General features: G+C 40.0%; 1 protein-coding gene across 1 annotated transcript in view; it reads right to left on the bottom strand.

Moving 5' to 3' along the window:
- The window catches only part of EHD4 (EH domain containing 4), a 33,513-nt gene that overhangs the window by 5,003 nt on the left and 1,646 nt on the right, over window positions 1–26,864 (bottom strand). Inside the window, exons 2-5 of the mRNA XM_069784390.1 lie at window positions 19,593–19,769; window positions 14,512–14,609; window positions 6,336–6,748; window positions 2,124–2,288 (exon numbers count right to left, since the gene is read on the bottom strand). Of these exons, the coding sequence (XP_069640491.1) occupies window positions 2,124–2,288; window positions 6,336–6,748; window positions 14,512–14,609; window positions 19,593–19,769 (853 nt within the window). The remainder of the gene's footprint in view (window positions 1–2,123; window positions 2,289–6,335; window positions 6,749–14,511; window positions 14,610–19,592; window positions 19,770–26,864) is intronic.

Below are 26,864 nucleotides of genomic sequence, written 5' to 3'. Positions count from 1 at the left end.
TAGCATTTATGCAAGTGTTTAAAGTTAAAAATAAATCCAAGAGTTTGCAGGACTGATCTGATTTTAGAGATTAAACTTCTTGTTTGTGGTTAGGTCATGAAGAAGTGTCCTTTACCAATAAAGAAAAACTGAGCTGGGATAACAGCAGCAGCGTTTTTGTAGAAGTGCTGCCAGACCTCATGAAGCCATATGGTCCCTGCCGAGTTTTCGTCTTGTACATAAATGCCTACTAACCTCAGTGAGATGCTTAATAGTGGTGCTATTCCAACACAAGCTCCAGCATGTTTTACACCACAACACTGGAAAATTAAAAATGCTTGGGCAATTATTAAATTATTTCTACATGCAAAATGCTAGCCAGGAAGAGAGAGTTACAGTGGAAACTTAAAAAAAACCAAACAAATAACACACCCCCAAACTCCTCTCAAAATGTGTTAAACTGCTTTAACAAATCACACCTATCACCTAAGGGAGCTGCTCCCGTACACATCAGAACTATAATGATACAAACCCAAGAAACCTGAAGACCAGGCAAGTGGCTTTGCCCATGCACGCAGAACTTTGGATTTCTTGCCAAACAACAACCATGACTCTGTTCAGGTGACATTTATACACAATCACCTGATTTACAGCAACTGATCAGTATAAGTTTATGATATGCAATAAATCTTAGAAAGCAAAGGTCAAACTTTCTATCTGTTTTGGCACAATTTTGTTTTCTCACAATTTTGCTCCTCATTACAGAAGTGACTGATCTCTCATGTATATATTTGCTGCCATCTGCTGCTGAGGCTTAGCGACATGCACGATTAGTTTGAAAAAGTTCCATTCAAATTTTGTTTCAGTGTTCAAACTGACAAGCGATCACCTCTCATTCTCTCATTTCACATCACCAACAAAAGTGGCAAGGAAAGAAAGAGTCAACTTTTTCTACACAACCCCCTTTTAAAGCCTAACTCATAAAACCCTTCCAACAATCCTGCCTGTGAAAACCTGAAATAGATCTTGTGCTTCATCTGTTATTTACTGTCTCATGCCAATAATTGATTCCCAGGTTAAATATTTTAGTTCATAAAAAACTTGTGCACCTCTATAGATAGGTTAATCAGCTAGTCATTATTCTTTATGATTAGCAGTGTAAGTGTACCACAAATTGTCAGAATGATATGCAAGTGTCAATCTGGACAACATCCTCCATCACACTCATGACTAGCCCATGGTCAGACCAAACTGCATGCTCCTGATCTCATGTCCTTCAGCTTCCAAGCTGAATTATCTTCTAATTCAAAGGCCATTTAAGAAGTCTATGATCTCAGATCCAAAAGTTGCAAATTGAGGCTTGAGGAATAAATTGAAAAGCATTGCCAACACAACATTAGCTGTTCTTCCCTAGGATACTCTCTAAACAACTCACCTCAAATCAGAGGACAGAAATAAAAAGGTGAGAAAGTGACAGAAAGTTGGCAGTGAGATTGTATAAAGTTCAAAAGAGGAACAAGAGAAAAAAGGTATTTAAAAATTAACAATAAGAGTATAAATTGAGAACTTTGATCTCTTCTTCATAGAATTCAAACTCAAAAGGACAGGAAAAAAATGAAAGGTATCATTTTCCTAAAAGATAGGTTTTTAATTGGACTTTTCAGATAGCACTTTGCCTTTACATCTCACTGGCAAACAGTATCAGTAAGAGCAAGAATAGAGTAGGGTGAAAATGATTAATATGTGACTAAGGATATCACCTACACAAGTATATGATAGCATTACAAAAGTGATATAAATACCCAAAACAAGAACCAGCTTAACCCATAAGTGTTCACTACCATTTTATTTGCACAAAACCTTTGGCACTATCTGCCATGAGGGACCAAATATTGACTAAAAGGACAGAAGGTCTGATTCCTTATGGCAATTTCTACAGTCCAAGTTACCAATTTTTTTTGTTCTGCACTGCTTCCAAGTCATGCTAACCCCATAACAGACACATGATTGATTGTCACGTCAGCTGCTCTATTGCTGAAGACCCTAAACTGTAATGCTGAGATACTCTGTCCTACCTTTTCCAATTTGGAAATCCTGTTGGAAAGATAGTTTTATTTCAGTGGAATTGTAATCTATCATCCTACCTGCATTTTCTTGACTTCAGGGAAGTCCCCTGCAGAGATATGGTACTCCCTTTGTAGCTGGATGTAGATCTCCGGTAATCTGCTGATCAGTTCCTTCTTCTTGTTCTCTTTTCCAAATACAGAGGGCATTTCTTTTTTCAGATAGCTGATGATATAAGCATGAACCTAAAAAGAAGCAAAACTGAAATCAAGACTACCGTTTATCTACACTTAGCATTAGTGTTCTTCACGCAGGTTGTAAAAAGAAACAGAAATAATATGTTTCCTTAAGTCAGCTCAAGGATAAGATATTATCAACAATTGTTTCTGAAACTTGACGTTTACATGAACAGTTATCAACTAGTTTTGCTGCTTTCAGCATTCCTTTGAAGGGCAGAGAGCAAGCAAACACATTTAAAAGAAATACAGATGCACACTTGCAGCTTAAGGAGAAGCATGGTACAGCATTCTATCAGTACTAACAGTGAGAGAAAAAGCAAGGTCCCAAAATCACGTCCTAACACTACCTGCAGTGATCATACGCAGAGTGCCAGCCATACTGGTCCACCCGCCTCAGTGGTAGAGATTTGTAACTCCATTTGTCTCACCAGTTATTGTGAGAAGCAATGGGATAACACCTCAAGTAATCCAAGTATGCTAAGCGGCAGGGCTATCTAGTTGAAGTGACACTGCATTCCTACCTATTCACTCCCAGAAAAGCGAGGACCTATAGTCTATATTTATGCAGCCACCAGAGGACGACAGAGCAGTCAGTATACTATAAGACCAGCATGCCATTGGCTGCCTTGTGAAGCCTTAGGGAGAAAAGTAGAGCCTTTCCAGCATATAAGGAAAGACATTAATCTAGGATGACAAGTCCTACAATACATTGATACTTGCAGAGCTCTTCGAGTTTCCCATCTGCCGTGATCAAGATAACCCAGCACTGCCATCAAAACATCCATCCTGCCCATGCACCCTCCCTTCCACCCTTACCCTGAGCCATTCACCTCTTCACCTTTACCACCCTCCCACCACCTTTCACCACAAAAAGGACCTGTTTGGCCACACAGTGAGTGATCTGGTCCAAGACAGAAATGGACACACTTCTTAACTGAGGCAAGTTGACTTACCCACTTCATTGTGTGGACACTGACACTCGTTCTGCACAAGAGCAGGAAGCGCAAGGGCAGCCTTCTTTTAGAAGCAGTGCACATCTATCACAACTTGACATAATCAAACTGCTTTCCTAAGCTCTGACCCAGCCAGGACCACTGAAGTCAAATGACCCCCACAACAGGATAAATCTTTACAGAACTCAGGTCCTTCTTCATTAAAAAAGGATGCAGTTGTTTCCAAAACAGAAGTTACTTACAATTTTCACACACACACAGAAAAAAAGGTTAAAAATAAGAGCATCTATCAAACCACTGAGCCATAAAAAGCTGAAATTTTGAAGACTGGGGGAAGACAGACTACCACAAAAAAGCATCAGTAGGAAAAAGGGATTACATAGATGTGGTGTAAGTATAATACTTAATACCTACCAAAACACGACAGAATGTGCCTTACAGTATTCTCTACAAACTTTACACAATCTGTATAGTGCTCTCCCATTCTTTTCCTTACTTATTTAGGAGGCTTACTGGAAACTGGAAGAAAAAAATTTCTTTGTTTTTAAAGAAAAATGGTGTAACCAGTTTTTATTTGCACGTTTTACGATCACAACTTTCACACATCACTTCCTCATACCTAAAACAAGTGCATGCATTTTAACTGCAGATAAATTTAGGTTTCTACGGAAGAGAAAAAAAACAACGCAGCATAAAGAAGCAGGGTTTCTCCATAAAACCATGAAATTTTGTAACAGGGTAGATATGAGTTTTTCTCCAGAATGACAGATCTGATTCAACAAGGATATTTCTAAGAGAGTTTATAAGTAATTGTATGTAATTTTACTGATCTAATGTTCAAAATAATACTTTGAGTGAAACCAGAAAAGTGCGTTTATAGTTCAGAAGCACTAACGGCTTCACATGGGTATGCTAAGTAGTCTAAGGTCTGCCAGTACACACATGTGTTTCTTGTAGATAAGAACAGTTCCCATCTTCAAAATGGTGAGTCACAGAACTTTAAAAAAAAAAAAAAGGATAAAAGCCTAATGCCCAAATTTGACAGCAAGTTAACAGTTTGCTTTTGGGGTTTGTTACTGTACATGCTTTAGAAGAGATTAAGAACAGAATGGCATGAAATAGGACAAAAAAAGTATCATGCAGTGCTGTAAAAAATTATTTTTGAGTGTCAGTACTTTAGGTGCAGTTTGGACGATAGAAAGACAACACTGGAAATATTACACTGCTGCTTTCCTGCAGATAAACAGTTTATTCCCCTTCAACAGCTGTCTAATTAACATGCCCTATGAGCATAGTATTTTATATTCACCTTTAACCATTTGTATTTTACATTACATAGAAACACCTAAAGACAATCCATCTGACACTTTTCCACTTCCAAAACAATTGTAACAAATGAAAGTGAAAAGCTGCCAACAACATCGACAAAACAGATTGAGATCATAGCAACTTTTAACACAACATCATCAGGAATGTGACTTTAAATGGAATTTTCAAGGAAGCAACTGCTATGGGGGTGCCCTAAAGCTCAGGCCACAAAAAAACCCCCACCCACAACCCTTTAAGTGTACCATTATATTCAGAGAATTAAGCAAGCCAGCATAGGAAGTGGTATACATCCCTCTACGACTATTTTTTTAATCAATGTAAGTGCAAGTCCTCTTCATTTTTGCTTAGAAGTCCACAGGAAAATGTATTCCAACTGCATTAACTCAAGTGATGTTCTGTTTGATAACTGCAGAGGAAATTAGAATTTCTGTCCGGTACCACCAGCTTTCTCCCCAAGTATTTCTGAGGTTAGTTTTCCTTCTTTTCCAATTTTCCAAATGATAAATTCTAATTCTTGAATCATCAATTTTCATTTTGTTCTTGAGCTTTTCAAAACAAAGAGAAGCTTGGCAGTGCTTTTAACTGTTATTCTTACAGCAGCTGCAGTGCTACAATAAAATAAACACACTGCAGAACCAGAGAAACAGGCAAAGAAATATTTCAGACTGCAGCCAAAGCTTATTCTAGTCAGGCTGTGAGAAGAAAGGACAGATGAAGCTAGCATTGTTAAGCAGGTAGTCTGAAGATTAGTGTAAAATATAACCGGAAGGTTTTACGAAATGGGTAATTAAAACTTGGTGATAATTCACCAAGCTTTACAGTGACATCCACTCATTCATCGAAGATAACTAGAGACCTATAAAAAAAATTTTAAAGGTTTTCAAGAGTCAGCTGTAGACAGTCACCGCACTGTCACACACAGCCTACCCATGCACACTAGTTAGCGACTGTGATTTGCACACAATGCATGTACTCCTCCAGAGCTGAAAACAAGGGGAATGGTGACAGGGGCTACCTACAGTGGGGCACGTAACTCATGTTCCTGGATAACAAGACATGCTTTTTTTCCTGGATGTGATGACACAAAGTCTGTATCACCCAAGTGTCTCTGTGACTGGGAATGAAGAAGATACAATTGGAGAGGCTCAAGATTTTCAATCTAATGCACAAGCATCTCTCCAATTCATCAGTATCTGTGCTTCACCAAGAGTGAGGCTTTTAATCAATCTTGTATTCTAGGGCGTAACAAATGCATTTAGTCAAAGTGTTTTTCCACTGCAGCTGATTGATAGTATGCATTAAGGTATTAATATGCAAAAAAGCATATGGAAGGTTGCATGTGGATAGCTTTGGTTGTGGTTTTTCGTCCCCCTTTTTCTCCTTTTTTTTTTTTTTAAAAGCATTCTTCACAAAACAACTATTGTTAAATAAAAAAAAAGTTTATCTCCAAAAAGTAACATTAAGATTGCCTGGCTTCACAGTGTTAAAAAAAAAAAATCATTCCCATACCAAGCAAACAGTAACTTTAATGCCCTAAAAAACCCATCAAAACCCTTCTCTAAAGTTAGGGAGGCATCCCAGCACAAGTCTCGACTTCCTCCTACTTGCTTCTATATCCTGAGTGGCTACCTCTTGCTTGAAAAACTGACAATTCAATCCATTTGCTGAAAAACACACTGTTTATAGGTAGAGAAAGACTGGGAAGGCTGAGAAAGGACATACCGAAGAGACTGCTCATTCAATTAATCTCAGGTTTTTTATCTTTTCTTACCTTTGCAAGTCTTGCCCTCTTAATGAGATCATTGAGTTTCCGCACAGCCGCCTTCTGCGGGAGGCTCTGGATATCCTTGAAAAGATCTTGTGCCTCGGCTTCAAAGAGTCTCCGATTCTCTGTGTTTCGGAGAGGATGGGCCCAGAAGGAGCCAATGTACACCCGCAGCACTTCTGGAGTGTTGATCACCTTTCCCAGGGACCACATGAGAGCACCGTAGACCCTCATCAGCTGCTGTGTGTCCACTTGGTCAGCCTTATTAAGCACTACTCGAATCTTGTCATCCTGGCCCCGGAATGATTTAATAGCTTCTGAAAACTCATCAGATATATCCAGCTTATGGGCATCAAAAAGTAGGATGATGCGGTCGACCCTCTCAGCAAACCACTGGAGAACTTGGCAGAAGTCATAGCCTGAAGGAAGAATACACTATTACAGTTCTACCATTCAGAAAAGCAAGTCTCAGAGAAGGTAGGGCTGGGGATAGACAACAAGGGGATCATAGCATCTGCCTGGGGGAAAAGAGGAGATGAACCACCTGTAGGAGAGCATCTGTGGACAATGAGGTCAGGACAACTGTACCCTGCATTTCCTCAGACCAGTCTCACTATTACTGCCTGTTTTTATCACTGCCCTTCCTTCAACCTCGCTATTCATCTCTTAGGTCATTATCTTTTGTGCTGCTGTGAGTTACCATCTCAGGCCCATGTCTGCTCTTCTCAGGAGTTCTGGCTCCTGTAGAGCACCGAAGCTAAGCAGGTCTGTGGGGCTCTTATCACAAGCCCTCTTCGTCACTGTGAACACCAGCCACTTTTGTAGCACTGCCTATCTGTACTAACAAGGAATGTTAGTGCAGCGCTCCAGCGTAGGTCAGCAATGAAAATTATTTGGATTTTAAAACCATTTCTAAACTCATCTCTCCTTGCATTGCAACACTTGCTTATTTCAGCCACAGCAGACCCAGAGATACAATTTACAAGTAATGTGCCTGCATTGCTGATGGCTTTGGGGACGTGACAGGTTACAGAACACGAGCAGTGACCTTTCTGATCATCTCAAACAAATTTTTTGATGTTCTTAAAGGAAGACATATTCATAGCACCTGTCTGAACACTTTTATAAGTGCAGCTGGTACATAATCCACACGACAAACAGTATTCAGGAACTCCTTATTCAGAAGTGACACATTTAATCTGCAGAGAATCACCACTAGTGATGTGTCATTGGGCTTGGCATGGATGCGACTCATTTTGTTTGAGTAAGGAACAGCAATGTATGAGCTGTGAGCTGACATCCCACCCCTCCTCTTCCTCTCAGAAAGAAATCGGAGCTGAAAGAGGGAGCAGTCAAAATGCAAGGACTGGCATAAGTAACCCAAACTGAATCAAGAGTTTTGCTCCCAGCAGCATATATTTAAATGCCAACAGCAAAGAAAGCTCAGTTACCACCAGTGAGCCCTCCAGGGTGTCTTTGGTCATTTCTCAGCTGTGCAAGATAAGCCTTTAAACCGCCAACCCCCCAGCAAAGAAAACCCACTTAGACTACTCATACATGAGCTAATTATCCAAACACTTCATACACCTGGTCCAGATACAAGCACCTTTCCTCATTCTCCCTAGCATCTTTTAAACAGTATAAATAAAAGGGTATGGAGACATTGTAAAGTTGCTTAGCTTTTCTTAAAACAATGCTGGTTCAGTCAAGTCATTATTCATTATACCTTCAAGTTGGTGGTCTTTAACAGGGAACCCAAAAGCAAATTAACTTTAGTTGCTTTTCAGTAGAACCTGATAAGGGCCAACATCAAGAAAAGCAGACAACATGAAAGTAATAAGAAAAAACAGTGAGCTCCAGATTTGTCACTGAGCATACTTATGCATGTTTAGCAACACAGGAAAGAACTCAGTCTTAAGTCTTTTTTTTAAAAATTACAAATAGGATATGAAATGAAATCCAGGAATTCTAGTTAATAGTAAGAAGGTGTCCCCAGTTACCTGTCTTCCTCCCCCCCCCCCCCCAAAAAAAAATCATAAAGCTTCACTAAAAATCCAGCACAGACACCTCAAACTGAAAGGAGAGGGCTATGTTAAAAAGGTGTTATTAGGATCCAAAAGGATGCAGGTCAGACTCATTAACTGGCTATACAAAAAAAAAAAAGCCATCATAATCTTTCCCATTAAAAGGATTACTTTGTAAGGAACGCAAAATCCATCCCCTTTCCAGATAATACTGCTCTGGTACTTTCACAGGTTCTTTCCTGTGACCAGTTCCTGAAGGGCTGAACACCGAGATGAAAGGTGGGGGCAAGGAGAAAAGCTGCACAATACAGCTCGAAGACAACTCTTCTCACTTCACACTAACAACCTAATCAAAACCAGTATGAGTTAATTTATCTTTATAAAAATTTAGCACGAAAGAAAGGGATAAGCGAGATCTTGTACAGCACCTGCATGTGACAACAGTGCACAAATCTGACCTACACAATAACCTATTCTGATTTCACTCATGTAGAAGCAAATATGCTTGAAGTGAAATACATAAAATTGCAAAATTAAGCAAGTTAAATTCTATTAAGTTTTCCACAAATGGATATGTGAGAAAGTGACTTATAAGGCTGGTTAAATATATAAATTCCCACCACACATTTGATGCATTTTGAACTGTAAAAACAATTGTACAGTCAACCAGTCTACGTTAACTAACAATAAATTTATTTCAAATATGAATTAAATATTAATGAGGCATTTGCTTTGAGAAAGAAAAGTCGACTTGTTGAAAATGGGTAAGAAAAAGACCTCAAAAAAAATCTGAAAAAATTATTCATTTTAATAAAAATTTGTCATTAGAAGTGAACCTATTTTATATACAGACTCAGTGGTTACACATTAGAGTATATCTGAACTACAGAGAAGTAATACATGGTTAAATATTCCAGCACTGAGACACAATGCACTTAGGATTCTGTCACATACAGTACCTGTGTGTGGATTAGGACTTTCAAAGTTGAGCCATACTAGGTGAACACTGATCAGTTTGGAAAACTTGACCAAAAAAATTTGGTGTTGATACTTCTCAGCTTCTTGCTGCTCTACTGTTGCTAATTCTTCAAAGGTTTGTTCCCAACGACTCATGTCAGCAATTATATCCAGTCTGAGGATCTATGTCTCACCAGGTACAACATCTACTTGGAATGCATATTAGAAAGTCACAAGTCACCCTTGTACCCAGCTATGGAGCAGAGGGAGCAGTGATCCACCAGCAGCACTACAGAGTTCTTGAGCTCATCCCAAGCTGCAGGGAAGGAGAGAGTTGGTGCCTCCAACAGAGGCATAGCTGTTGGGCATCAGTAAGGGGCTGAGCAGAGACCACAGAGGAGAACAAAATGAAACGATGTGGAAGAGATAAAGTTGGAGAGAAACTGCATGGGGTTACCAGTCCTGGAAACACCGATGGGAAGAATGATCGTGAGCTCTCATGTGTCATTAGCACAGTGCAAAGCACCAGCCCCATGCATGACAGCCACCAGCCATACTCAAAGATACAGCTGTGCAATCGTACAGTACGAGCATGGGTCAATTTTCTGTGCCAGCTAGTGATGAAGATTTGAACACATGGTAGGCTTTCCCTTGTGGGCCCAAGGTAAATAATTTCTGACTTGCCCTAATACCGTCTCCCAAAGCTTTTGCAATTCAGAAAACTATCAGGGAGGCTTGATGGGCTGCACCCATCCTCTTTGAGCACAGACAGGCAGAGCGTCCAGTTCTTCCACCCCTGGGGCTGGCACTACTGGTGCAGCAGAAGAGGCACCTCTCAGATGAAGGCTGCAATGAGGAGCCTCCAAGCTCAGAGCAGAGTACCCACTTACCAGATGAATCAGGGGCAGGCAGGGTGCCGGAGTGATCCCACCTGCCATTGCTGTCTAAGTACCAAAACCAAGGCTACAACACAATTTGGATAAAAGCAGCCTTTCCCCCCTGCTCAATCTGCTGTTCTTCTAATGTTTTGCCACAGGTGAGCATCTAAACTGCCCAGTCTTTCAAATTGAGCTCAGTCCCACATAGAAATGTGCACTTTTTGCTGTCCAGGGTGGAAGTTTCCAGTTATGTTAACGAAAGCCTGTCTCAATCCAGCACCCCAGACAACACTCTTACTGCACTCCTGTTGCTGGACTAATCCTAAGGGGAACGTACAGTGTCTCACTGCAAGGGAAAGCCTGACACAACACTGCAACTATACACATCACCTAACTTAATCCATGACTGCATTTTCACAAGCCAGATTGAACCGAGAAAGTTACCTGTATTTAAGTAACTCCAGTTCCAAAAATGTAAGCTAACCAATATCCTCCATTCTCCTCTGAGCTCTTCCCCCATACTTGAAACCCTTGCCTTCATGCCACTCACAGTTCATGATTACCAACCCCCCCCGCCCCTTTCTAAAAGCAGCTCCTCCCCACACCCTGCCAGACATTGCTTCTCCTTCCTCCTCTCGTTGTTCCTTCCAAATATTGCAGACCATACGCACATTTCTGTCTGACACGGGCTTTGTGAACGTCACCAGTGATGCTGCAGAAGCGGCACAGGGACGGGCATTGTCTGACGGGGGACAATGCTGGCACACGTCTGCACATTCTCCTCCAGCCACTTACGCAGCCCCTGAACTGACAGGCAGGAAGCTTCTGGTACATCCTTCTGCCAACAACAGGAGCGGGAAAGGTGTGTCAAGAAAGACAGCTTTGAATGTTGCACTCTGTGTGTATTTTTGACCCTTCAGAAAGCAATCAGCTCCTTCATCCATGGCCTGGATGCTTTCCAGAGTTATAAATAAAACATGCTGATAAGTAGTGTATATCCTGTATTTTTATATAGTCCCTTTACTGTTTTCCTGCATTTTAAAACTGGAAGTTAACATTTGATTGCTTTGCTACACCCTGCTCCTAGTGATACCTGTCAAACTCTATCATTATGCAGGTGTTACATCCATTCATAGGTAAATAGTTAAGCAGTTACTCATGGGAAGATGGAAAAAAACACCAACAGCAAAAAGTGAAGGTTTTACACTGAGGTCCTGTAATGTTATTCTTCCATCAAACACATTAAAACATCACCAATAAGAAAAATTGCTGCTCACCAATGTTAGAAACAAGCTAAACTTCTAGAAAGCTAATTTAAAAACTCAGATATGAACAGACACCAACAATGTGCAGAATAGAAAGCATCTAAGAATACTTATCAGGTGTTATTAAATGTCATATTCCATTACCAAATTATGAAAAATCTCATCATGTATATATTATTTAGAAAATAGCAGCAAGAGGAATAAGGAATAAGGAAATAAGGAAAAAGAATAAGGAAAACAAAAGTTTAAGACATAAACAGAAAGAAACCAAAAGCCTAAAAAATTTGCTGAACTATAAAATTTTGAAATACAAAATTGTCAGAAAAGGAATTCTGAAGAATCACCCTGTGTATTTAGGCTTTCCTGGCAAGCAGAGAAAAGCATCCCTATGTTTAAGTCTGTTACCACCTTCACAGTGAAAGGAAATGGCAGTTCCCATAGTGAAGCATACCAGCTGCAACCTTTTTCAGTGAGCAGCAGCCAGTGAATGTAAGAGGTAACGACACACATTTTGTAGGAAAAAACCTTTGTTGGTCTGAAGGTGTACAAACAGAACCTTCTCCAACAGAGACACATTTAGGGACAGCAGAAAACATCTTGTAGAACCCTGGTCACATTGGCACACAGTGATTTAAAAAGTAATCTAAGCAACTCAAACCTCAAAATGTGCTAAATTAGACTTGTAGCATAAATGTGTCAAAGTCAGTCCAACTCCTGCAGGAAGCAGGTCAGACAGGCTTTGCTGTGTGCAGCACCACAGGACAAGTCAAGTTTGTACTCCACCTCCACAAAACCACCTGTATGAAAACTGCATAAGCAACCCAAAAGTCATACAGAGGAAATGTATCTGACTATGCAGTATTTCAGACACGGGTGAGCGCAGTATTGCCTAATTGTAAGCGCATGCAATAGGTCCATACAGTGACTTGTAGGTACTTCATGTATGCTGATGCCTAAGTATATGAAACCTTAAACCTTGGCAGCAGATGCCCTGCAAACCTGGGGCACAGAGAGAACAGCACTCTAAAACTGACTCCCCAAACCTTATTTAGAGTACAACCACACTGATTAAACTGCACACAGGAGAACCACATTTGTGACAAAAGAACTATGCCAAGTTACGTATTCAAGACAATCTTTCACACACTGAAAGAAAATTCATTAAATGCAAACTAGTCAAGTTAAAGCCTGCAAAACAGGTAAGAGTTAGAGGTTATGACTCAGCACTGTCAGCTTAGGTGAAAGTCTACTATATCAAAGGGCAGGCCAGCTAGGCCATAAAAGCAATTGACAAGGCACATACCATCAAGAATTCTGAGCAATAGAGGAAAAACAGTCACATGTTAAGTTACAAGAGCAATTCTAGATGGCAGTGAAGAGCCACAGTCCTTCAACAAACACAGGACTACCAGTGAAACATAACCTGAAGTGAAACACAACTATCCCACAAGCAAAGTCTGGGACTAACTTCCACAGCAATCCCTAATGGTGTCAAATTTTGTCATAAAATTGCTTACTTTTTCAGTGGCATATTAATATCATGCTCTTCTTTTCTGCTTATTTCATGTTTGCTTCCACACTGTTATAGAAGTGGCAGCAGATACTTGAATGCTGCCAAGCACCATCTTCCCTTGATTTAAGAAGCAGAGAGGGAAAAAGATGAGCCTGATTTTTCTTGGTGGAGGAAAAAGGGAGAATCCATAACAGAGAAGCAGAAATAGGAGATTTAAGACCATCTTTGATTTTATCAGACTCTGTGTAAACTGAGACTTAAATATTTTGTGGACATCTTATGAGAAGATTAAAGATGGTTAGTTACATATGTGGTAATTTCTGCCTAGAAATAAGAGTGCCAGCTTGCAGTATTTGTTTTACTCATCTGGTTTGGCAACATTCAAGCCTTTGCTCACACAGAGGTAAAGCACTCATTGCTGTTCATCTCTGCTAGTTCACCAATATATCACATACAGGAAAAGACAGCTCACCCCATGATGAATGCTTTACATGACTATATGAGCAATAAAGAGGACAAAAACCACATTCAGACACTGAACAAAGAATCCAGAAACATCTAGACCAGTTTACTAAGAAAGCATAGTTTAGATCACAGTCTTAAATTAATCTCTTATTCTGTCACTGCAATGTAAAGATAAAACTATGGTTGCACAGCTGGCATATATTGTGCTCATTCCAGGATTTCCTCAGAAAATGCCAGATGTGGTATGTTAAAGAACTGATTACTTCCCCCTCCCAAGTTTCCATTTCTTAAGCAAAGGTCTGAAAACAGAGGGCAGCATAAGCCACACACTGGATTGCTACCATTTGCAACTCCACAGAAACCTCTGACATGCACTTAAATGCAGCTGAAGGAAACAAGGAAGAAAGTTATTTACATGATGCTGTTTTAATAGTTTCTCAAAGACAGGCTAATTTCTTAAACAGCATGTTAAAAACAAGGTTCAGTTCTTCACAGAATTTTCATTTTATTAAAAAAATACTCATTCCTTCTTCTTCCTCTACCTTAACTCTTTTGACTAAGAATTATATTACGACATGACTGAGCAACCTTAAGAAGCAACACTAGCAGCTGTGCCTACAATAAAAGCACCTTATTTATAGCCCAAACCCCTCAGTTTTTAAACATGACCAGTTTGAAGAGCTATAGCTATTATGAAACATTTCTTCATTCATGAACTTCAATAGTATATATGAGTCTATTCATTATTACTTTGTGGAAAGCAATTAAAATGATGGAAATAAGGCTTTTTCGCAGGAGCATCAAAGCACTAATTAGTCAACAGACCATGCAACCATAGCCATTTGCAGCCATAGCAGCAGGATGATAGCAATCCCAGCCCCACCAGTTTTCAAGAGAGAAAATTCCAAACCCTACTTCCAGCCTTAAAACATGGGTTTAACAGGCCTTGTAGTAAGAAAGTTTGGGACACACCACCACTCAAAACCACTAAAACAGGCCTCAAACAGATTAGGATAATGACTTGTCCAATACAGCAAAAATAGTTAGTAAGCTCGTTTATTTTCAAGTCCTGCAACTCACCTCTGCTGATGCGCTGCTTCTCTCCAGAGAGAATGCCAGGGCTGTCAATGATACTGATGCTCTTCAGTACCTGGTTAGGTAACTGAGAACACATGAACCTGTGGGAAAGGAGGAGAGAAAAAACATTAACAATAGCTCTAGCTCACATGTACATTGTCCCTTGAGAGCTCCCCTTCATATATCTGCTTTTAGAAAGACTTGAGTGAGATTTTTAACAAAAAAGTTTCTTAAGCCCTAATGAACCCCTATGTCTGGCAACCATACATGTTCAAGAAAACAAAATGTAAAGAGAGCTGTTAAAAAAAAACCACTAGAAAACCTTATAAAACCATATATATGTCTAAGCAAAATTTGGAATTTTATCAGTGCAAGAGCTGACAACATGGGCCACACATGCAATGTTAAAAAGACTGCATAAACCAAACATTTTGCTAGGAGTAAAACTAGTACACACAATAAACAATACTTCAGATACTCCAACATTTTCCCAAATTCAAAGAGATTCAAAAGAAAAGGGGAGCGGGCAGAAAGCCATACTGACAACATGTTTATATTCCAGTTACTGGCAAGTCACCCCCTGACCCGGTCTGGCAGCATTTGAACAGTCCCTGTCTCTAACCTACCACCCTCCTTAGGTGGGGCTTGCAGAGGACTGAAAAACAACAGTATTTCTCCCACAAACCGAGCAAAAGCTTTAACACTGCCAGAATCGATAGTTCAAATTACACACAGCAGGCTCTAAACAATAATCTCCTGCCTCTGTGATGGGAGACAAATTCAATGGTGGTATTATGAAAAATAAATAATTCACGAGGCCTCTGAGAGTTATGCAAAAAACACTTTGTGTGTTAAATCCAAACTACCCTGATGCTTCTGGGACAGTGCAGGACTGAAGAACTTCACCTCCCTTCATCATAAACTGCCTTTAAGAGATTTGCATAAGAGTTTAATCTTCTTAAGGGGTAGCAGCTGAAGACGTACTAGCAAGCAGACAGCGTAACCTGCCCTCCTCCCGTGAATCTGCAGAGCTTGGCAGCCATTCTCTGGGAGGCAGCCCAGCACAGAGTTAAGCTGCAGGCTCAGGCCATAGGAGAGCTGCCCTGTGTTAACCCATCGCTTTAGAAGGCACACTACCTCAAGAAACAGGGTATCACCGACAGCAAATTTTAACCGTACCAAGGTCAAACAAGAACTTTAAGATCAAAGATAATCTGAGTTAAGATGAATTCAGGCAGTCAAATATCACACAAAACATAAGATATATCAAAATTTGGAAGCTATTTTTGGACAGATAATGATTCAGAGCATTCAAAGGAAATCAGGAAGAAAAAAAATCTTTACACCTCACTTCACCTTGTTTTTCAGGTGTCCTTGTAGTAACAAGTCTATAACAAAAGCACACAGCATCTCTTCTTGGGTACAACAGAAACAGCAGCATCAGCTATGCCCCTCACTGAAGCCCAAGAGGGGAATAAGGAAACAGCAGCCACCTTGGCCTGATAAAACTTTAGGGTATGTAAACAGCACTACCCTTTTTTGTTTTGTTTTGATTTTTTTTTTTGGGGGGGGGGGGGGGGTTAGTGGAACATCAGGTGTAGAAAATACTGCAAATCCTGAAGCAAACTTTTCCACTAAGGCTAACCTTTTCAAGAGATGCATTTGAAAGAGCAGTGAGGTACTACTGAATAAAGTAACATTTTTTGAACTTTCCAAAACCTACAGGAGACACTATGTTAAAGCAAACACATTTTGTGGAAGCATAGTGGACATGCAGAAGCAACAAAGAAAACACATTTAACCATGTCAACCGTTACAAAAATATACATCACTAGTATGTACAACACGAAGTAGCTTTCATAAATTTGGAACAGTGTAAAGACTAAATTTTGTTTGTTTTTTTGTTTTTAATCACTATTAGAAAGCCTAGCACTTTTTTGGTATCACTGAGATCTTTCTAGGCCTACCGTACAAGACAACAGGCACCATTATTTCAGCTGAACAATACAGCAGTATTTTCACTTAGGCATCACCCAAACTGGGACAGCTGGAAAAGGCTGTGCAAGAAAATAGAGAACTACAGGCCTCAGAAATGGAAAGACATTTAAGTCTTCACAGCAGTCATTAGTGGCAAAGGGAGAAGGCAAGTATACAGGAAAAGAATATGAAATAGAAGGATAAACTCAGAATTAACTGGCTGCAGCTTTTAGAATATATCCATAATCTAAAGACAACAGACGGGTTAAAAATCTTACATAAAACTAATATTTCAGACAACTTAAAACTGTAATGCTAATTGTATCCGAGTATCTCTTTTTGACACTGAGATTTGGCTCTGGACCACTATTTCTTACATGACCTGTAAGAAGTATGATTTTTAAGTTCTGCCTCAAAAAGCAAAACTACATACTATCTACTTCAATGACAACAGACCTTCACAAAAAAAAGCTTTATAAAAAACCAGTTGTGCGAATGAGGTGACTAACTGCTTGTGACACATTAGACCTTTGATACTGTCATGTTTTTCATATTACTGTAAAACTATTGTTAAAGAAAACCAGCAATGTTAGACTATCCTTGCAAAAATAAGTTACATTGTTTGCAAAAATGAAAACAACTTTGTAACCACATTTTTTTTTTTTTTAGATTAAATTTGGACAACTCAGAGAATCTAGTAAGAATTTATACTCCTTTTTGTGTCCATTCAAATACCCATTAGAATAGAGCAGGACCTCATGTTTCTTCTCAGCAGCACCAATTTATTTCCGTGATCTTCTGGTATACTGCAATATTCTTTCCTCACTTATTTTAACCAGCATCCAAGGGGATTCTATGTCCTGTCCCCATCCCCTTCTCCCCCAACTTTCCTTAAAAGTACACAGGAGAAATAAAAGACAAGTTTCTACACTCAGGAGCCTTAGAGAGACATCTATCACAAGCAATGAGATACAGGGGGAAATAAGAAGGGGTCATGGAAAAAAGAGGCAAGGTAACATCAATAAATTAATGCGGCTAATTAGTAAGTACAAGCCTTGATTGTGCTACTGTCTTCTTGTTTGTTTTTAGTTTCTCCATTACCTCAGTCACTGTTTCCTTTCATGTCACATTTAGATGAAAAGGGCACTTGACTTCACAGCCTAAGCGTCCATAGCCTTGTAAAAGTAATACCTTAAGTTTTTCCACAAAGCAAAACACTATGATTGTGAAATCATTCAAAAAATAAAGCAGGGGTGAGGGAGAGAGAGGAGTAGAGAGAAATATATTAAGACAGGAGTGAAAAATATAATGTTGGGTATAAAGCATTGTTACTGCCAGTATGGCAAATGAGAGAAGGCAAAGCAAAATACATAGTATGATCACAGGTAAAGATGACAGGGAGAAGTTACTCAAAGATACTAAAATAAAGCCTAAGACATTTTCAACTACGTAAAGTAGGAAAGGGAAGTGAGTGGACAGTATTGAAAAAGCAGCAGTATGATCATAGTGGCAGGCCAAGGATAGTGCTAGGGGGATATAAGCACCTAGACCTCTGCTGCAAAACTAAGGAGCAAGTGTGAATATTGGGGAAGATACAGTTGCTTACAGCACTGCAATATAACAATACCACAGTCACCAGAAGAACTGGAATAATTTAGTTGGTTACTTTGAACATACATCTTTTTAGCTAGCAAATAATCTTGCTAGATTCAGGACCTGACACAACTAGCTGGACAGATGATTTAGCCAAAAAATTATGTAACCCATTAATCCAAACAAACATTTAGTATTACTCCATGTTCTGTGTCAGTATTTTAATATTGTGCAAAATACTGTTTACAGTACAATTATATTAACTTTTCATAGAGAGCACAATGGTGGGGAAGGAGACAACTAGAACAGTGATCTAGAAGACAAGACTTAGCCAATGATCTCACAGAAAGGGGTCCTGGACCACAAAATTGTTATTTAAAATGGGACTTGACTGCAGCTTCCCAGAGCACACATTCTTATCTCTCAGCAAAGTGATAGCCAAGCCAACTATAAGCAGCTATAAACGTTCTTCAGTGAATAAGCACAGCGAGAGATAAGACTGTACATGATGAACTTTTAACACATACGCCAGTGTTTATCAGCCAAACAGGAAGGTTTATTGTTAGAAGAAAACCAATTTAGATTAATGGGCTTGCAAAACCAAGCCTCCATGTCAAGCCACCATCAAATACAGGAAGAAAACAATGTGATTGCTCACACAAAGTGAACAAAGTTATTAATAACTTTTAACTGGAAATATTTACAGTTGGACTTCATAATCTTAAAGGTCTTTTACAACCTAAACAATTCTATGATTCAGCCTGCTGCTTAAGTTACCCATGACAATACTCACAGCCTCTGAACAACTTTCCCCTTTTTTGCCAATACCCAGCAGCCATCCAGAAGCTAACGCTGTCATCCTGGTCTACAGGACTGCTTGAAGACCAGCTAGTTAAACACTTAACACCTTGAATATGTACTTTATCCAGGAGGCATAATTAAATATTATCCATTCTTGTAGGCCTTTTTACATATCCCAGCAACTCACAACTTTAAAGAGCTACACCAAGACCTCAGGTGAGACCAGAATAAAGGAACAAGACAGCAAAGGGAAAAGATCTTTTCCTTTTTTGGATGGTAGCTTTCAATAATAGTACTAGCCTATCAGTTTCACTGAGCAGGGAGATTTGTGCCCAAACTGATCTTGAGTTCCAGCTGGCATAATGCCTTACACAAACAAGTTAGCTGGTGGAGCATTTCAGCAGTTTTCTGTGAACTGGTTTTAACAATGATTTTCTGTTCTGATAACTGAATATATATACAAACACTCCTTACCTTTTTAATTTTTTTTAAGTTTTACACAGCTCTATGCTAGTACTAGCCTACCTACTACTGCTTTTTTTTAATTCACTTAAAGAACCACTGTTCATGCTTGTATTTGAATATTTATTCCACGCTGTTCAAAACAAGTACAGCAGAAAAAACTTAGTAAAAAAAACCACTGATGCTTGAAGGTGGTATCAAGTAGAAATTTAAAGATAAAAATCAAAAGACAACAAGCAAACAGATCTCACCTGTTCAGGAAAGCATTTCCAAAGCGGCTGAGTTTGCGGAACGGCTTCTTAGGATCAACAACTAGGGCATTTCCAGGAATATTTCCTTCTGAATCTCCATACATCACAGCAATAAAAGAATCCGTGGTAGGCTCTGGACCAATCCGCATGCCTGGAAAGTCTTGTTCAAGCAGGTATCTAAAGATGGAGAATACATAACATAACAGAATGAATGACTGGGAATGATAACAAAAGCAAATACCTATAATTTGCTTGAAAATTCCCAAGGATACACATGCTCTAGAATAATAAAATTACATTTTTCCTGCATTTCATTATTTCTATTAACTAGGGAGGGAAAAAAAAAACCAAAAAGAAACCACAACTGAATTCTAGTTTTTCACAAAAACTAGGTAAAAGGATAAAGTAAATCCCCTTACAAAAACAGGGTGGAAGTATTCCCTCAACCACAGCACCTGAACCACTCAAATGGATGTTTCTTCCAACGATCCCAGTGCTGTAGGTTACACCACAAGACACTGCTGCTTTTGTGTGTATTTTCAAGCCTATACAAGTGCTGCTGGTACTAAAAGAGAGCAGTCTGAAACAGCACATGAGCAGTGTCAGTCTAACCCTTCGATAAACTCGATCGAATCTAACCCTTCGATAAACTCAGTATGATTTTACTAACTTTAACTCATCTTACCACAGGCAGAGATAACACAGTTATGAGACAATACAGTTACATCTGTTTGGGAGTGAGGAAAGGACTTTTTTCTTTTGACCCACATATCAAAAAGTAATGGTTAACTAAGTCAGACCTGCAGAACTTGAGGCCTAACAGTAACATAGTTCTGAGAGGCAGTGCTGTACCAGCAGAAACCATCTTGCATCTTCCTTTTAGTAATCCACTCAAGAGATGCAGAAAGCACATACTCAATGGACCAATTCTGATACACCAAGTCTTGACTTTCCAGACAAGAAGGTCTCAAACGAAGGATGTGCATATTCAAATGCTAAAACTTAATGGAAGCAGAACATACATTTACAGAAAAAGCCTGTCTGCATCCCTTCCTGGACAGCAAGTGAGAAGCAAGAGAAGCCCCAAGCCTATCAAGCAAGCCTCCAGCTTACAATGTTCCTCTGGCCTACACTATGACAGCTGCCACTTTTCAAAACCAGAAGCAGACAACCCTGCTTAACTTTAAAGCATGAGTGCTACTGTCCTCATTTACAACAGCACCATCTTGAAAACATTCACCTCAACATTAAGACCAAACCGTTTTCAAGTATGCTGTAATTTGACATTACAGGAGCATTAAAATTCTCCAATCAACTCAAGTCATCTCATAATTATTAATTCCCTGGGTTCCATGTCACCCTGGAGTTCTTAAAAACCCTCACAATTTTAAACCAACTACAATTAAACTTTTTTACATAATCAAAGCTGGATTTAAATTAGAGTTCTTCAGGCACAGGTGATGGTCCTACATCCAATGACAGCACTAGTTAGGTTTAAGCACTTCTATATTAACATTGGTCTTTGAATAATAGTTTTTTTCTGGCCCTTAATCCAACAGCACTATGCCTGTTCTGCTAGTGGTGGGTTGACCCTGACTGGACACCAGGTGCCCACCAAAGCTGCTGTATCGCTGCCCTCCTCAGCAGGACAGGGGAGAGAAAATATAACAAAAGGCTTGTGGGTTGAGATAAGGACAGGGAGAGATCACTCACTAATTACTGTCACAGGCAAAACAGACTCAACTTGGGGAAATTACTTTAATTTATTACCAATCAAATCAGAGTAGGGTAATGAGAAATAAAAGACTAAATCTTAGAACACCTGCCCTCCACCCCTCCCTTCTTCCCAGGTTCAACTCCACTCCCCATTTTCTCTACCTTCTCCAACCCCAGAAGCACAGGGGGAAGGGGAATGGGGGTTGGGGTCAGTTTGTCACACCTTGTCTCTGCTGCTCCTTCCTCCTCAGGGGCAGGACTCCTCACTCTTCCCCTGCTCCAGCGTGGGGTCCCTCCCACGGGAGACAGTCCTCCATAGACTTCTCTAGCATGGGTCCCTTCCATGGGCTGCAGTCCTTCAGGCACAGACTGATCCAGTGTGGGTCCCCTGTGGGGTCGCAAGTCCTGCCAGAAAACCTGCTCCAGCGTGGGCTCCTCTCTCCACAAATCCGCAGGTCCTGCCAGGAACCTGCTCCAGCATGGGCTTCCCACGGGGTCACAGCCTCCTTCGGGCACCCACCTACTCCAGCATGGGGTCCTCCCCGGGCTGCAGGTGGATATCTGCTCCACCATGGACCTCCATGGGCTGCAGGGGGACAGCCTGCCTCACCATAGTCTTCCCCATGGGCTGCAGGGGAATCTCTGCTCTGGCGCCTGGAGCACCTCCTCCCCCTCCTCCTTCACTGACCTGGGTGTCTGCAGGGTTTTTTTTCTCACATGTTCTCACTCCTCTCAGCTGGCTGCAGTATCTTGTTACACAGCAACTTTTTTCCCTCTTAAATCTGTTCTCCCAGAGGCACTACAACTGTCACTGATGGGCTTGGCCTTGGCCAGTGGCAGCTCTGACTTGGAGCCGGCTGGCATTGGCTCTGTTGGACATAGGGGAAGCTTCTAGTAGCTTCTCACAGAAGCCACCCCTGTAGCCCCCCCACTATCAAAACCTTGCTATACGAACCCAATACAATTTCATAAACAAATATGTGGGAGGACTTGAAGGCTGCTTTTGCTGCAAAAAACATTCTACTTGCTGAACAATCTCTGTCTTTAAGTTCAATACCCAAATACTCACAGACTTTATAGATCGGTGCATGGAAGCTGAATTTAAGGAACAAATACATACTACATACACATTTCAAAAATCTTATTCCACTAGCCTTAGCAAACTGGCTCCAGTCAGCTCAACCTATGATCTGGGGGGTTTAAAGCATAGAACAGTTATTTACATGACATTTCCTGCAGCTTTCTGCTTTCAAACAAACAAATGAAAAAAATGCCAACACTAAAAACTGTGGGAAAGGAGGAACACAAGAACAGTCATGCCAGAACATGCCAAAGTCAGTTTGTTCTACTTCTAGAATTAAGCTGTACCTAATGCACAGTAATAGGGAAATAAAACCAACCCCTCTCCAAAAGCAAAAAAAGCCCAACACTCAAAACTTCTCTGCCCATGCAGAGTGTACAATGCAGCAGATCCCTCATCTTTACAAAGTAGATCATGTATCAAAATGAAGACAAAACTCCTTTGATAGCTCAGCAGTTGAACACTTTATGCATGGAAACCCAGGACTTTCAAGTGTGTAGCAAACAGCTAAACACCTAAAACACAGAACTGTATTCCTGCCTCCTCATGGAACACCATTGCAGACTAAAGCCCTCTAAAACAGGATGCAAAGGCTAACTCACAAGAGCCACTACCATTTTCACTGAAGCCATACTGGACTTATCTACAGCATTGATTTTGAAAGATCAATTATACTTTGAACTTCTAAAATAAGATTTTTAACTTGCCACAATAAAACATTCTACTTCAAAGACTCTCAATTTTGCTTTTACTCATTGCCCTTCTTTTAAAAAAAGAAAGGATCTCTATGAGACTCCTCACTAAGTTCTTCTCTTGATATGAATTGTCACTCCCAGACTTCTGCTGACAGAGGCAGCAATTCCTAAGGTGGCAACACATACAAGAAGCTCCCAGACAGCAGTAAAGAACATTGTACTGAATCAGATGCACATGAGAGAAGTCCCAGATCCCACGTGACAGAAAACTACACAATGGGATCTGAATGCAGGATAAGATGCCTTCAGGGTGACAGGATAATTGCTATCCATGATAAGCTCATGAACCTGCCAGGCATGGTTATGGATGTTCAGCGGTGGTGGTCTTTTAGATGACTTAAAAAAAAAGTAATCTCACTGCCTGCTCATTGCTGCACATGTAATGCTTGCAGAATTTACACAGAGTTGGAAGTATGGAGCACCTTTCAGGATTTCCAACATTTGTATTCTTAGCTCGGAACTCAACAGTGCAAATTCAGATTAGCTGCTTATTGAAATGACTAAACAAGAATAAAGTGCTACTGAACTGCAACGATACTTCCAAGTTAACTTCACAGATGCAGCTTTAAAAAACAGACTTTTCTAGTGATAACAATCCAGGAAGGCAAGATCTCCTTCCAAATACTAAGTCCCACCCAACAGTCACAGTGCTGAGCCTGGTACAGCTATTCAGGACAGGAAACACTTTCCAAGGCAGGTCTTTTCCATTAGGACTGGCTCACAGTTGCACATCAACAATCAGTACAGACTAAAATAAACCCTAATTCTTCAGCACTGGCTGTACAAGCTATATCACACTTCCTCTCAGCATGAAAATACAGTTTCACTTAGGTACACAAAAGGGATGAGCAGTCTTCTTGTAAAGTGAAAAGCTGCAAATGTTTTTGTACACTATGCTATATTAACACAGGAAAATACCTGGATTTTTAGCATATGCAACTGCATGCCCTTCTCAGGAATTTTCAGTGGAGAGGGAGTTCAAAAAGGTTCACAGGAAGAATGCTTAAAAATAGCGAGCGTCCCAAAGACAGTCTAGATCAAACAACAGACATCCTGTTGACTCTTCTCCCTTTGTTTTTACCTGGGCTATAACCTTTCTGCTTTGCCAATAAACATTCATCTATGTTCCTTTGCAAGATGTATAGCCCAACTATGGGAAACTGGTTTACAAAGTTCCAGAGATAGCAAAGATTACTCACAGTTGCGGATACTGATAATCATCTGAAGTCTAAATGCTTCAGCTAAGCCACAGTAACACACAAACGCAGGTGAGCTGGACAGAGCAGCATTGAGCAGGAATACCCTGTGACGCATTGGGAGACAAACTCAAGTCTCCTTTCATAAGGCTGCTCACCTCCATACTCCACCAAATCCTCCACACTTTTGGGTTTTTTTTAAATACAACAAAACTAGCAGGTGTTTTCTTTAGTGTAAGAATTCTACTCCAAATAACTCAAGTAAGACTTTCACGTAGAGCTAGCAACAAAGAAGTTCCAGCTTTCACCCAAAGAAATTGAGAGGGACCTTTTCCCCCCTGAAGAAATAGATGCGGCCCATTCTTGCCATACAAGCAATTGCACACTACTTGCAGACTCCAGACATTATGCATACAAAAGGGTGCTTTCACAAAATCCAGCTCTGGCTGAGTTAAATAGAAGGAAGTTTACCATTTTAACCTCTGAGTAATACCTCTGAGCAAAGTAAAAGCCCAGCCTGGCAAGCTGAGGAATTTAGTTTTGTTTTTCCTCATCTTCATAAGTTCTTTAAAAAAAAGTCAGTCTCTTACACTTTTAAAATGGAAAACCTATATAACAAATTAACCACTATTAGACTAGAAGTTTAATTCATTGTCAGAAGGAAAGAAAAAGGTCAGCAGCTACAAACTTGCACTGACCAGCTCCTATCTCTTTTTCATACACTACAATTTTCCTCTCCTGTCCCTCCTTTCTCTTTCCCTAAAGCAGCCAGGAGAAATTGAGAGAATTACAGAAGCTGCAAGGCCAAGCAGCAAGATAAGCATTTGGCCCTCACCCACCCTCCCACCCCACTAAAAACAATCAGACAATTATTAATATTGGGCCTGGATATATTTGTTTGAACTGTCAGCATTGTCAGATACTTGAATAAACACCTGAATAAAACAGTATCACAACGCTACACCTTAGCGAAACTGGCCGGTTTCACTGCATTGTTCCAAGTGCAAAAAGGATAAACAGCATCAAGTGAAAAATCAGAAGAGCTGTTAAGAGACCTGGAAGCATTTGTTTGGTTCTTACTCCCCAGGGACACTCAGTCATTGCTGGATCACTGTTTTCCATGAAGGCTTAGTGGAAGGAACTAGGTGGATGTGGATGTGTCAGAGGTATGAAAATGTGAAATTCTCACAATAATGTCTAAATCAAAGTAAATCCCAAATGAGTATTTGTCAGCTAAACAGAATTGTTATGTCCACACATAAAGCTGATAGTAAACACTTCAGTAGATCTAGTATGCCCTCCTGTCTATGAAATGGAGAAATGTGGAACAAATAGCAGCTTTAATTACATTTTAAAATAATGTTTGCTTGTTAAAAGACTAGTGGGGAAAAAAAACCAACCAAACAACTGTAGTCTAAATTCTAAGAAAAACTATCTATATAAATGCAGAATTATAATGATCTTGAGAGTGCATGACTTTTTTTTCCATGGGAAATTCAGAGGGTAAATTTATTTGTGGCTGACCTGGATAGTATAATACTTTCCCATGTCTTCTAAGTCTTGCCTTCAGCATACAAGCACTTCTCTTTTTTGCTTTTCTTTCTCCTCTAAATTGCATTTTGAGTAACAGTCACTGTGACACTATTGTCCAAGTTGCTGCCCACCTTGAATGGAGCATTTTCTCATGCTGATTCTGCCAATTATTATCTATTCTACAGCAAACACTGATGTAATGAATGTTCATCATGGGGAGGTCAGACTGTGGTCCTTTAGACTGGGGCTCCACAGTCAATTCCTGTCTTCTCCACTTTGCAATCTACCTAAAACGGGGACAGGAGAAAGGGGTAAGTGGGTAAAGAGAAAGGTGCATCACAGTATAAGTCACCTCCTCCATTGAGTCAGATATTTTAATAAAACTCAGGAGAAAACATCTTTGAAAACTTTGTGTCTGTCAAATTTGTCTGGACATCTTCACCCAGCAGTGATCAATGCTAAAAAAAAAAAAAAAAAAAAAAAAAAGCTGGAAATAGCTGTAATAAGTGATACTACTTTTCTCATTCAGACTGTACGTTAGCATCAGTCAACCCTATTGCTCAGTATTTTATGGTTAAGGTGATAAGTTACTCACAAAGCAACAGTACCAGAAATACATCTAAGGCACTGCAAGGAATATCAATGTTTCCAAGCGCAATATTGACTTGCACTCCAGTCAAATATGGGCAACTGTAAAGGACAGGGAAGTTGAACGTCCATAAATCAAGAACGTGTGTTGTCATCCACAGCAAACTTTTACAGGAGGAGCAAAAAGTTTCCTATGAAATGCAAATGACACAGCAACTCAGCTGACGGGCAGAACAGGTTCTGGTACATACGTATTTGGAACTGTTCTGTCTTCGTATTGGGACTGTTCTGTCTCCGTATTACCCACGCTCTCATCGTCCCCTGTCCATAAGCCAGGTAACAACACTTCTCTGGAAATATATACAGACTAACAAAGCAACTATAATTTTAAAGAAGAAAATGA

The sequence above is a fragment of the Haliaeetus albicilla genome, chromosome 5 (genome assembly GCF_947461875.1).
Source record: "Haliaeetus albicilla chromosome 5, bHalAlb1.1, whole genome shotgun sequence".
NCBI classification, from domain to species: domain Eukaryota; kingdom Metazoa; phylum Chordata; class Aves; order Accipitriformes; family Accipitridae; genus Haliaeetus; species Haliaeetus albicilla.
The sequence above is the reverse complement of the archived record's forward strand: the minus strand, read 5'-3'. Positions and strand labels throughout refer to the sequence as shown.